Source organism: Nerophis ophidion, linkage group LG03, assembly GCF_033978795.1.
Source record: "Nerophis ophidion isolate RoL-2023_Sa linkage group LG03, RoL_Noph_v1.0, whole genome shotgun sequence".
In the NCBI taxonomy this organism is placed as follows: domain Eukaryota; kingdom Metazoa; phylum Chordata; class Actinopteri; order Syngnathiformes; family Syngnathidae; genus Nerophis; species Nerophis ophidion.
The window spans coordinates 48,269,492-48,283,505 of NC_084613.1; the positions used below are offsets into that span (position 1 = coordinate 48,269,492).

Consider the following 14,014-nt stretch of genomic DNA (forward strand, 5'->3'; position numbering starts at 1 on the left):
GTGTAACCGCTGTTGTTGTCTTCTATTTTCTTTTTCTTTTTCACTACTTTTTCCGCATGGAGTACATGGTTTGTATATTCTTTTAATGTGCCTTTTTAACCATCTTATATTTACTTTTTAACCATCTTATATCTACTTTTGACCATCTTTTTGCCTTCTGTTACCTTCTTTTTACCTTTTTATAACCATCTGTCTACTTTTTCCTCTGTCTCTCTCTTCTGCCTGTTGCAGTGCCATGTCTCATCATCTTCCTTTCTGCAATATAACACATTCTCACCCCCCTCACTCTCTGGCTTGACCACTTTTTAACCAAAATTCTACATCCTCATCTCCTTCTTCCTTCATCTTTTTAAGATTGCCTTTCGTTTTTGCTTTTATGGCGCCTCTAATTTCTACTAATTTGGTTGTTTTTAATTGTTCCTCAAATTTGTAATCTTTTATCCATTTATTTAGACATTTGATTCTTTCAGGATCCTGTTTTTTGATTACTTTCCAATCTTTACATTTTAGTTCATTTTAGTTTATTTTTGCTGTGTCCTTTCCCCATTTTAATCAATTTGGAGTAATCAGTGGTCCCCTACAGGGCAGCACTTATAAGAATTACTGTTGTCACGTTGTAAGATAGTGGTTGAAATATATTATTTTGGTACACGTAGCTTCTACTGGAGATTATTCCCCAGTGGAGGTGTCTTGCATAATGCCTCCACAATAAGCCCCTATTTACTTCTCACAAATTTAATATGGAGTGAAAAACCAAATGGTAATCACTCCCAATCACTCTCATGTTCACACCATTCACACGCAGAAATTTCAGTTTTCGCGGTTTCTGTCGACCTACAGACTGCAGTTTTGCGGAATTTTCTGTTTCTTGACACAACAAAGTGCCTTTAAATCTACAAGTATCTTCTGTAGACCGGATTCCAGTACCTTCGGAATTCTCTGTGCGGACTCCGCTGTCCTTCTATTTTACCTAGGTTTTACAAGTGTAACGACCCCTCAGTCATACCGGCTTTTCAACAAGAAAAAGATTATTAGATTAGATAGTACTTTATTTATTCCGTCAGGAGAGTTCCTTCAGGAAAATTAACATTTTCAGCACAATCCCATTCAAGTTTAGACAAACATTACAGGGAGACAGAATAGGATCGCTGACGGGTCTGCCGGCTTCCAGCGCCCCTTACAAAAAAGATGAGATACAGGTAAACAAGGGGGGGTGGGGGGTATAGGAGAAAAAAAAAAGAAGATTAAAATAAAATAAAAAAATCGGTCTTAGCCTGGGCCCTGGAGAGGGGGTGCAGACTGAGGCCAAGGGAAAAAAACAACTCATAGCCATAGAACACATCCCTCTTACGTGTGTGTAAGAGGGAAACATCAAACATCAAAGAACACAGAGGACATTAAAGACATTAAAGCAGCAGACACAACCAGACACTTTTACCTACAGCCGTGAATAAAAAGCAAAAGAAACATATCCACTGTGGTGGCCTCTGCGGTGTTCCACGCCATTGTCCGCTGGGGTGGTGGGAGCATGGCCAGAGACAGGAGCAGACCCAACAAAGCAACCAAGACAGCCGACTCCACTCTCGGCCAGTGTCCAGTCCGCATGGATGAGCGAGGATACGTCCTAGGTGACTGAGGTGTCCGACACCTGCTCACCCAGCCGTCCTAGGTGACTGAGGTGTCCGACACCTGCTCACTCAGCCAAGACACAGCGAAGCCTCTCCGTCCCAGCGCTCAGTGCTAGCTACGCAGCGCTGTCCCCTCATCCGCATCTCCTCCAGTCCCTCCAAACCGACTCCGGTGTGGCAGACACCCAGCAGCTGGTCTCCATGGCCAAAAGGCTCCCGGGAGGCAGATCCAGAAGTCCACAAAAAAAAAGCACCACAGAGGTCACGAAAGTGCCACCCCTTGTCACACAGTCCCAAAGGGTCCCGGACCAAAAGGCAAGAAAACATAACAACACATGAAAACAAGAGGGAAACACAAAAGGATGACACAAGAGCACAGAGCTCCTGCCAACAGCAGCCACTACAGCAGCGCCATCTTGGAAAAAAAATACCGTCAACCTTAAGATTCCAACTGACGAGCTGAAAACCAGACTTTGAAAAGGGTTACTTAGGAATCCTCCTAGAGAGGTCCTGCCGTGGCCACGGTCTTTCTGGATCTCCGCTGACGTCCGCTGGAATCCTCAGGTGTATTGGTATCCGGTTTGAAGGACCAAGTTCATGTCATGGTCAAATACCATGAGACATTATAAAGACACAGAAACCAGTGATTGCTTTTCTCGTACGAGGAGAGTAACTGGAGCAAGCTGCCAGTTACAGGCTCCTAGTTTACTCTGAAAACTTTCTCCACTCTCCTCGCCTTTTAATTCATTTGGGAAAGCCCTACATTACAAACACACACACAGCTGCACTAGAGGAGGAGGGGGTATTTGCAGCTGTGTTGGGAACCTAACACCTTTGGTGAGAACTTAACACATGCACATACAGAGTACAGAGAATACAGCAACTTCCTGTGTTGCTCTAGGCCATCTGCCAATTCCTCTTTGAAGTTGGCAGATCAACCTAATTTCAGTCTAACGCCAAGTTTAATTTCTCTTCAATTTGTCTACACAATGCATGAGCAAACAATGAGATTTGAATAAAATGAGATATTTTATTTACAATTAATCTAACAGTGTCCTCCGGACCAAAGAGGAATAGTACCATCCGGATTGTCATAAGCGCGAAGTTCAAAAGCCAGCATCTGTGATGGTATGGGGTGCATTAATGCCCAAGGCATGGGTAACTTACGCATCTGTAAAGACAACATTAATGCTGAAAAGGTACATTTTGGAGCAACATATGTCGCTATACAAGCAACGTCTTTTTCATGGACGCCCCTGATTATTTCAGCAAGACAATGCCAAGCCACAATCTGCACTTGTTACAACAGCGTGGCTTCATAGTCAAAGAGTGCGGGTACTAGATTGGCCTGCTTGTAGTCCAGACCTGTCTCCCATTGAAAATGTGTGGCGCAATATGAAGCGTAAAATACGATAACCGAGACCACAGACTGTTGAACAACTTAAGCTGTCCATCAAGCAAGAATGGGAATGAAATCCACCTGAAAAGCTTCAAAAATTGGTCTCCTCAGTTCCCAAACGTTTACAGAGTGTTGTTAGAAGGAAAGGCGATGTAACAAAGTGGTAAAAATAACTCTGTGCCAACTTTTTTGCAATGTGTTACTGCCATTAAATTGTAAGTTAATGATTATTTAAAAAAAAATAAAAATAGTTTCTCAGTGCGAACATTAAATATCTTGTCTTTGCAGTCTAGTCAATTGAGTATCAGTTCAAAAGTATTTGAAAATCATTGTATTCTATTTTTATTTACTATTTACACAACGTTCCAACTTCACTGGTTTTGGGTTTTGTGAATGTTTGTATGTATGTGTATATGTATTTATATATATATATATATATATATATATATATATATATATATATACATATATTATTATATATATATACACATATATATATATATATATATATATATACATATATATATATATATATACATATATTATTATATATATATACACATATATATATATATATATATATATATACATACATACATATCCATCCATCTTCTTCCGCTTTTCCGAGATCGGGTAGGGTGGGCCACAGCCTAAGCAGGGAAGCCTAGACTTCCCTCTCCCCAGCTACTTCGTCCACCTCTCCCGGGGTATCCCGGGGTGTTCCCAGGCCAGCCAGGAGACAAAGTCTTCCCAACGTGTCCTGGGTCCCCCCCATGGTCTCCTGCTGGTCGGACGTGCCCGAAACTCCTCCCAATGGATGCGTTCGGGTGGCATCCTGACCAGATGCCCGAACCACCTCATCTTGCTGCTCTCTATGTGAAGGAGCAGCTTCTTTACTTTGACTTCCTCTCAGATGACAGAGCTTCTCACCCTATCTCTAAGGGAGAGCCCCGCTACCCGGCGGAGGAAGCTCATTTTGGCCGCTTGTACCCGTGATCTTGTCCTTTCGGTCAAAACCCAAAGTTCGTGACCATAGGTGAGAATGGGTACATTGATCGAATGGTAAATTGAGAGCTTTGCCTTCCGGCTCAGCTCCTTCTTCACCACAACGGATCGATACAGCGTCCGCATTACTGAAGACGCCGCACCTATCCGCCTGTCGACCTCAATATCCACTCTTCCCTCACTTGCGAACAAGACTCCGAGGTACTTGAACTCCTCCAATTGGGGCAAGATCTCCTCCCCAACCCGGAGATGGCACTCCACCCTCTTCCGGGCGAGAGCCATGGACTCGGATTTGGAGGTGCTGATTCTCATCCCAGTCGTTTCACACTCGGCTGCGAACTAATCCAGTGACAGCTGAAGACCTCAGCCAGATGAAACCTTTAGGACCCCATCATCTGCAAAAAGCAGAGACCTAATCCTGCAGCCACCAAACCAGATACCCTCAACGCCTCACTGCGCCTAGAAGTTCTGTACATGAAAGTAATGAACAGAATCAGTGACAAAGGACAGCCTTGGCGGAGTCCAAACCTCACTGGAAACGGGTCCGACTTACTGATGCAGATGGAGACCTGATCATACAGGGAGCGGACCGCCACAATCAGACAGTCCGTTACCCCATACTCTCTGAGCACTCCCCACAGGACTTCCCGGGGTACACGGTCGAATGCATCTCCAAGTCCACAAAGCACATGTAGACTGGTTGGGCAAACTCCCATGCACCATCAACAACCCTGCCGAGAGTATAGCGCTGGTCCACAGTTCCACAACCAGGACAAAAACCACACTGTTTTTCCTGAATCTGAGGGTCGACTATCCGGCGTAGCCTCCTCTCCAGTACACCTGAATAGATCTTACCGGGAAGGCTGGGGAGTGTGATCCCACGATAGTGTGAACACACTCTCCGGTTCCCCTTCATAAAGAGAGGAACCACCACCCCTGTCTGCCAATCCAGAGGTACAGCCCCCATTATCCATGCGATGTTGCAGAGTCTTGTCAACCAAGACTCTCCTGCAGCATCCAGAGCCTTAACTTACATCAAAGCGTCGTCTTTTTCATGGACGCCCCTGGTTGTTTCAGCAAGACAATGCCAAACCATATTCAACATGTATTACAACAGCGTGGCTTCGTAAAAAAAAAGAGTGCGGGTACTTTCCTGGCCCGCCTGCAGTCCAGACCTGTCTCCCATCAAAAATGTGTGGCGCATTATGAAGCATAAAATACGACAACGGAGACCCCGGACTGTTGAACGGTTGAAGCTCTACATAAAACAAGAATGGGAAAGAATTCCTCTTTCAAAGCTTCAACAGTTAGTTTCCTCAATTCCCAAACGTTAATTGAGTGTTGTTTAAAGGGGAACATTATCACAATTTAAAACCAATAAAAGTCAGTTCAAAGTGGCTCATTTTATTTTTTTAAGTTTTTTTCAAAATTTTACCCATCACGCAATAGCCCGAAAAACGGCTTCAAAGTGCCTGATATAACCGTCGTTATATCCACCCGTCCATTATCCTGTGACGTCACAGCGTGACCACACAGAAACAAAAATGGTGGATAGCACAGAAAGGTATAGCGATATTAGCTCGGATTCAGACTCAGATTTCAGCGCCGTAAGCGATTCAACAGATTACGCATGTATTGAAACGGATGGTTGGAGTGTGGAGGCAGGTACCAAAAACGAAATTAAAGAAGAAACAGAAGCTTTTGAGCCATATCACGACAGACAGCGGCACGGGAGGAAGCGAGGACGAATTCAGCGATCGCCTTCTAACCAACGATTGGTATGTGTTTGTTTGGCATTAAATGTGGGTGGAGGGAAAGGCTGGATGCAAATATAGCTACAAATGAGGCATAATGATGCAATATGTCCAAACAGGTAGCCTAAATAGCATGTTAGCATCGATTAGCTTGCAGTCATGCCGTGACCAAATATGTCTGATTAGCACACTCCACATAAGTCAATAACATCAACAAAACTCACCTTTGTGATTTCGTTGACTTTCTTGTTGGAAATGCATCTGCTTTGACTGTCGCAGGATATCCGCACATTCTTGCCATCTCTGTGCCATCTCTGTCGTAGCATAGCTGTCGTCGGTACAGTGTGCAGAACGAACGAGGGACTTTCGCATCTTTTGGCCACTGGTGCAACTTGAATTCGTCACTGTTCGTGTTGTTACACCCTCCGACAACACACCGACGAGGCATGATGTCGCCAAAGTACCAGAAAACAGTCGAAAAAACTGAAAATAACAGAGCTGATTTGATTTGGTGTGTGTAATGTGTTTGAGAAAATGGCGGGTCGCTTCACGATGTGACGTCACGGGTGAAAGGTCAGTGCTCCGACAGGCAAACAATTGAAAGGCGTTTAAATTGCCAAATTCACCCTTTTAGAGTTCGGAAATCGGTTAAAAAAACATATGGTCTTTTTTCTGCAACATCAAGGTATATATTGACGCTTACATAGGTCTGGTGATAATGTTCCCCTTTAAAGAAAAAGTGATGTAACACAGTGGTGAACATGCCCTTTCCCAAGTACTTTGGCACGTGTTGCAGCCATGAAATTCTAAGTTAATTATTATTTGCAAAAAAAAGATAAAGTTTATGAGTTTGAACATCAAATATCTTGTCTCTGTAGTGCATTCAATTGAATGTGGGTTGAAAAGGATTTGCAAATCATTGTATTTTGTTTATTTAAATCTGACACAATTTCCCAACTCATATGGAAACGGGGCTTGTATGTATGTGTATGTACTGTATACAGGCACCTTTAATGCCTTTCAGCATTAATGGTGCCTCCACAGATGTGTAAGTAACCCATGCCTTGGCCACTAATGCACCCCCATACCATCACAGATGCTGACTTTTGAACTTTGCGTCGAAAACAGTCTGGATGGTTCGCTTCCACTTTGGTCCGGATGACACTATTTCGAATATTTCCAAAAACGATTTGAAATGTGGACTCGCCAGACCACAGAACACTTTTCCACTTTGCATAAGTCCATTTTAGATGATCTCGGGCCCAGAGAAGCGGCGGCGTTTCTGGATGTTGTTGGTAAATGGCTTTTTCTTTGCATAGTAGAGCTTTAACTTGCACTTACAGATGTAGCGACAAACTGTATTTAGTGACAGTTGTTTTCTGAAGTCTTCCTGAGCCTATGTAGTGATATCCTTTAGAGATTGATGTCGGTTTTTGATACAGTGCCGTCTGAGGGATCGAAGGTCACGGTCATTCAATGTTGATTTCCGGCCATGCCGCTTACGTGGAGTGATTTCTCCAGATTCTCTGAACATTTTGATGGTATTACGGACCGTAGATATTGAAATCGGGGCGGCATAGCTCGGTTGGTAGACTGACTGTGCCAGCAACCTGAGGGTTGCAGGTTCGATTCCCGCTTCCGCCATCCTAGTCTCTGCCGTTGTGTCCTTGGGCAAGGCAGTTTACCCACCTGCTCCCAGTGCCACCCACACTGGTTTAAATGTAACTTCGATATTGGGTTTCACTATGTAAAGCGCTTTGAGTCACTAGGGAAAAGCGCTATATAAATATAATTCACTTCACTTCAAATCCCTAAATTTATTTTGAGAAACGTTGTGCTTAAACTGTTTGACTATTTGCTCACGCAGTTGTAGACAAAGGGGTGTACCTCGCCCCATCCTTTCTTGTGAAAGACTGAGCATTTTTTGGAAAGTTGTTTTTATATCCAATCATGGCACCCACCTGTTCCCAATTAGCCTGCACACCTGTGGGATGTTCAAAAAAAGTGTTTGATGAGCATTCCTCAACTTATCAGTATTTATTACCACCTTTCCCAACTTCTTTGTTACGTGTTGCTGCCATCAAATTGTAAACTGAATGATTAAATATTTATCAGTTTGAACATCAAATATGTTGTCTTTGTAGCATATTCAACTGAATGTGGGTTGAAAATGATTTGCAAATCATTGTATTCCGTTTATATTTACATCTAACACAATTTCCCAACTCATATAGAAACAGGATTTGTATATATATGTACAGTCAAGAAAATATGTATTTGAACACCCTGCTATTTTGCAAGTTCTCCCACTTAGAAATCATGGAGGGGTCTGAAATTTTCACTGTAGGTGCATGTCCACTGTATGAGAGATAACCTAAAAAGAAAAATCCAGAAATCACAATCCATGATTTTTTAACAATTTATTCGTGTGATACAGCTGAAAATAAGTATATACATATATATATGTGTGTGTGTGTGTGTGTATGTGTGTGTGTGTGTGTATATATATATATATATATATATATATATATATATATATATATATATATATATATGTACATGTATGTGTATGTATAATTGTCCAGAAAAATGTATAATCGCCCCAGACAAAAAAGTTTAAAATTAAAATGCAAGTGAAAGCATCAAAAAGTTACACTACAAAGCGCTCAAATATGCATGAAAGTTATAACTGTTTGTCCTCATTTGTAATTCTCTTTGTATCCTCTTTGTCATCAGGTCGGGTAAAACCACATTCTTCAGTGCGGTGTTCAATACCGTCAACCCAGCCAACAAACAGTCATGGATCAGTAACTTGCAAATGGCTAAACTGGCTCTAGGTACAGTCCATTCCTCTTGTGTCTTGTGTTTACTTCCCCATTGTCACATGTGCACACAGGGCTTAAAGCCCACACACATTCTATCCATCCATCTTCTACCGCTTGTTCCTTTCATATATTTTTTTTAATCAAGCCTCATGTGTGTATGTTTTATATTAGAAGAGGACAACCTTCAGGGCTGGTTCTTTGCAGAGGATGATGGAAATCAGCTCAAAAAGCAGAAACATCCTCTCTTGCTCAAACAGATGCCTGTAGTCATGTCTAAATTGCAAGAGTTCAAGGTGAGACTTCCTTTTGTTTTGCCTTGTTTTGCTTCAAAAGTACTGCAATCCCTAGTAAAGATGGCATCCTGAGAAAAGTAAAGAAAATCTGTTGGAGTTCATCCATTACTGTGTAGCAATTGACATGTCCCTTACATGCCACATTCTAAACTGTATCACTTACTCCCGGATGCCCAAGACTTTGGCTTGTAAAGATGACTACTGTTTATATGGGTGTTACGTTATTTCATGTATAGATGGTTCTCTTAATGTTAAAAAAACAACTTTTTAAATACTGATTTCATCCAATAGCTATGGAAATATTCAAGTGAATGCTTTTCCACGGCCAGGCCCGGAACTAATTAACAGGTATTAACGTGGGTTTACTGTATTACCCTTGGGGACTAGAGGTACATTTTCGGTATGAGAGCCCAAGTGTGTGTATAAAAAAAAAAACCCAACCAACAAATACACAGTTGAAGTATGTATTAATAATATTCAGGTATGAAAAATAAACGAAAACAGCACATTAACAAATATAATTGCGTTCAATCCAAGATGTTAAGTAATCATGTGTTATTATTGCTGAGAATGTTCAAAGTTTAAATAGAAAGCCAAAAAATTAAGTTGTTATATCCACGGAGAAATTAAGTGTTCGGTATCTCCTGCGCAGTGAAGCCAGTTCAATGCTATGCCGCTTGGGCATTAATTAAAAAAGTTAACAAAACGAAACAAAATGGACATCAACAATGAAAAAATACATTTTTTTTCAACATGTTATGCTTTAGGACAGGGGTCGGGAACCTTTTCGGCTGAGAGAGCCATACAAGCCAAATATTTTAAAAAGTATTTCTATGAGAGCCATATAATCTTTTTTTTAAGACTGGATACAACTAAATGCGTGCATTTTTAAACAAGACCAACATTTTTCATTATTTCCAGTACTCTGTAATGCCCTCCCGGTAACAGTTCAAGATGCTACCTCAATAGAAGCATTTAAGTCTCATCTTAAAACTAATTTGTATACTCTAGCCTTTAAATAGACTCCCTTTATAGACCAGTTGATCTGCCGTTTCTTTTCTTTTTCTCCTTTGTCCCACTCTCCCTTGTGGAGGGGGTCCTGTCGCGACCCAGGATGGACCGCTCGCCTGTGTATCGGTTGGGGACATCTCTGCGCTGCTGATCCTCCTCCACTGTGGACGGGACTCTCACTACTGTGTTGGATCCACTTTGGACTGGACTCGCACGGTTGTGTTGGATCCACTATGGATTGAACTTTCACAATATCATTTTAGACCCGTTCGACATCCATTGCTTTCGGTTCCCTCGGGGGGGTGGGTTGCCCACATATGCGGTCCTCTCCAAGGTTTCTCATAGTCATCATTGTCGACGTCCTACTGGGGTGAGTTTTTCCTTGCCCATATGTGGGCTCTACCGAGGATGTCGTTGTGGTTTGTGCAGCCCTTTGAGACACTGGTGACTTAGGGCTATATAAATAAATATTGATTGGTTGATGATTGATTTTAGAGTGTAATAAGTCTCGTATTATTTTTAATAACCCTGTTATTCTGAAGATAACCAACAATAAATAAAATACTTCTTACCATTAATGCGACTTCTTGAACAGGTGCGGTAGAAACCGGATGGATGTATTAAAATGCATGAGAATGTTTTATATCTTGAACGTTATTTTTGACACTGTGATTACCAGCGGAATTATTCATTACTTACTGTGTTAAGCAATGTCAGCTAAGATTTATCTGAGAGCCAGGTGCAGTCATCAAAAGAGCCACATCTGGCTCTAGAGCCACAGGTTCCCTACCCCTGCTTTAGGAAAAGGTTTGGCTACAATTTTAACTTAGATAGTATGGTCGTTTTAGAAATGTTGCCGTAAAACTGTCACAATGATGTCTTTCGAAATGATGCTAAACTGGCCATTATCTCTATGGGCTTTTGAATGGACACAGCCGTGATGATGCTAAAATGAACTAAAACTATTACAAAGAATATTTTCACGCACTGCTAAATAGAAATTCAGATGAAAAAAAGTATAATTTTATCCATTATGCAACTTACTCCATTAAAGTAGAACAAGCAAGTACCTGCAGAGCACGAGGACCACGTTGATGATCAACTATTGAATTAACCAGTTGCCACAATCAGGTGGCCCTCCCTAATGGTTGTGGCCCTAAATAACTGCATACTTATGCCAGGGGCCGGCCCTAAGTATGCATTAATATTGATCGTCCACTTTTGGCCCAAAAATCTGTAGGGACAGTTAGCTTAGTGGTTAAAAGTCTGGTGATACTAACTCCAAGCAAGGTCATATGCTGTTTATGTTTGGTATTATTCTCCATTTATAAATATTTTAATGGTACTCAAGTAAGTTATTTTAATTGAAATACTCTGTACAATATAATCATCCATCTTTTCTCCTGTGCTGTGGCAGGTGGAGTGTGCAGTCCACAACCCGGAGCCCTACATCAACACAGAGAGCACAGCAGACACCCCTGCTGTGGGCCACGGTTGTGTCTGGGTGAGACATCTTCCCTCCATCCTTTAGATAGCTTATAGTGGTCCAGTTCTGCAATTCAGCGCTACACTAAATTACCTTTGTAATTCAAGTCTTTGCGAGTGAATGTCACTCAGCTTCTGGAGCCTCGCTTTCCGCATTTGCTCACAGCAGCTAACATTTTCAATTAACCACACATGCTCAGTAAATCAATCATAGCCGTTTTCGACAGTTCAGCTGTTATTGTTATTTCTCGGTGTAGTGGTATATTCCACATTGTCAATTGTTATTTAGTAAAGCATCTAATGTCACCTTAAGTAAGAGTGTCAGGGCTCTGAAAGTACATTTGTTCATGATAAACAATGAATCTCAATACCCTGCTAAATTCTGCTAAAGTAACAGCTGGCCCATTAGAGGGAAAACCAATATCGAGCTGATTATTTTCTTAGTGAAGCGATACTTGAAACTATTTATATTGTGTTGATTTATGATGTTAAAGTGCAGCAAGAGAATTTAAATTGTTACATGTGTTATTTCTAACATAATTGGTGTATTGTTGATCTAAGCTTGATTATTTAAACATTTGTCTGTTTTGATATACGCTAACTTGTGTCAAATAAACATAACACTGTATACTCTTTAGATGTGGTGTTTATTTTCACTAGTTGTGGCTACGCTGTATAATTTGAATAATTAAAGTATCCGCCGGGTGCTAAAATCTTAACAAATTTTACTGCAGGTTGCAAGTTGCACCAACCAGATGGGGCAGATAGCCATTGTTGCCATGCAGAGCTGCAGCCCGAAGGTTACAGAGTGCTTTAATGTGGAGTCCCGTATCCTCTGCATGGCCTACATCCCAGCAGAAAAGCCACAGGAGAATGATGCCCAAGATGACGGGAGAGCCAGTGTTACAGCCACTGTCTGCCTGGGCATGGAGGAGGGCAGGTAATCAAATCAACAAAAACATAGTCACGGTTATTTCACACCCTATGAGCCTGATGTTATTTAATGAGCACAGGATGCACTGTTTTAGAAACCCCGTTTCAATATGAGTTGGGAAATAGTGTTAGATGTAAAATATAAACGGAATACAATGATTTGCAAATCATTTTAAACCCATATTCAGTTGAATATGCTACAAAGACAACATGTTTGATGTTCGAACTGATAAACAATTTTTTTTTGCAAATAATCATTAACTTTAAAATTTGATGCCAGCAACACGTGACAAAGAAGTTGGGAAAGGTGGCAATAATTACTGATAAAGTTGAGGAATGCTCATCAAACACTTATGTGGAACATCCCACAGGTGTGCAGGCTAATTGGGAACAGTTGGGTGCCATGATTGGGTATAAAAACAGCTTCCATGAAATGCTAAGTAATTCACAAACAAGTACGGGGTAAGGGTCACCATTTTGTAAGCAAATTGTCGAACAACATTTCTCAATAAACTATTGCAAGGAATTTAGGGATTTTACCATCTACGGTCTGTAAAATTATCAAAAAGTTCAGAGAATCTGGAGAAATCACTACACGTAAGCGACGATATTAGGGACTTTTCATCCCTCAGGCGGTACTGCATCAAAAACAGTCATCAGTGTGTAAAGGATATCACCACATTGGCTCAGGAACACTTCATAAAACCACTGTCAGTAACTACAGTTGGTCGCTACATTTGTAAGTGCAAGTTAAAACTCTACTGTGCAAAGGAAAAACCCATTTATCAACAATATCCTGAAACGCCGCCGGCTTGGCTGGGCCCGAGCTCACCTAAGATGGACTGATGCAAAGCGGAAAGGTGTTCTGTGGTCTGACGAGTCCACATTTCAAATTATATTTGGAAACTGTGGACGTGGTGTCCTCCAGAAAAAAGAGGAAAATAACCATTCGGATTGTGATAGGCGCAAAGTTCAAAAGCCAGCATCTGTGATGGTATGGGAGTGTATTAGTGCCCAAGGCAAGGGTAACTTACACGTCTGTAAAGGCACCATTAATGCTGAAAGGTCCGTACAGGTTTTGGAGCAACATATTTTTTCATCCAAGCAACGTTATTATGGACGCCCCTGCTTATTTCAGCAAGACAAGTGTTACAACAATGTGGCTTCGTAAAAAAAAAAAGAGTGCGGGTACTTTCCTGGCCCGCCTGCAGTCCAGACCTGTATCTCATCGATAATGTGTGGGGCATTATGAAGCATAAAATATGACAGCGGTAACCCCGGACTGTTGAACGACTAAAGCTCTACATAAAAATAGAATGGGAAAGAAATTCCACTTTCAAAGCTTCAACAATTAGTTTCCTCAGTTCTCAAACGTTTATTGAGTGTTGTTAAAAGAAAAAGGTGATGTAACACAGTGGTGAACATGTCCTTTCCCAACTACTTTGGCACGTGTTGCAGCCATGAAATTCTCAGTTAATTATTTGCAAAAAAAAAATTAAGTTTATGAGTTTGATCATCAAGTATCTTGTCTTTGTAGTGCATCAAATGAATATGGGTTGAAAAGGATTTGCTAATCATAGTATTCCGTTTATATTTCCATCTAACACAGTTTCCCAACTCATACGGAAACGGGGTTTGTACAAAGGTTTTTAAATGGAAAGTTATTTGTGCTACATTTTAT

At 41.3% G+C, this 14,014-nt stretch overlaps 1 protein-coding gene across 6 annotated transcripts in view; it reads left to right on the plus strand.

Annotated features, from left to right (window-relative positions):
• arhgef10 (Rho guanine nucleotide exchange factor (GEF) 10) overlaps positions 1-14,014 on the plus strand; it is a 140,332-nt gene that overhangs the window by 78,993 nt on the left and 47,325 nt on the right. For all 6 annotated transcript variants that reach the window (XM_061895459.1, XM_061895464.1, XM_061895461.1 and 3 more), the window contains 4 exons: positions 8,523-8,623; positions 8,783-8,904; positions 11,333-11,419; positions 12,135-12,340. In XM_061895459.1, the coding sequence (XP_061751443.1) occupies positions 8,523-8,623; positions 8,783-8,904; positions 11,333-11,419; positions 12,135-12,340 (516 nt within the window). The remainder of the gene's footprint in view (positions 1-8,522; positions 8,624-8,782; positions 8,905-11,332; positions 11,420-12,134; positions 12,341-14,014) is intronic.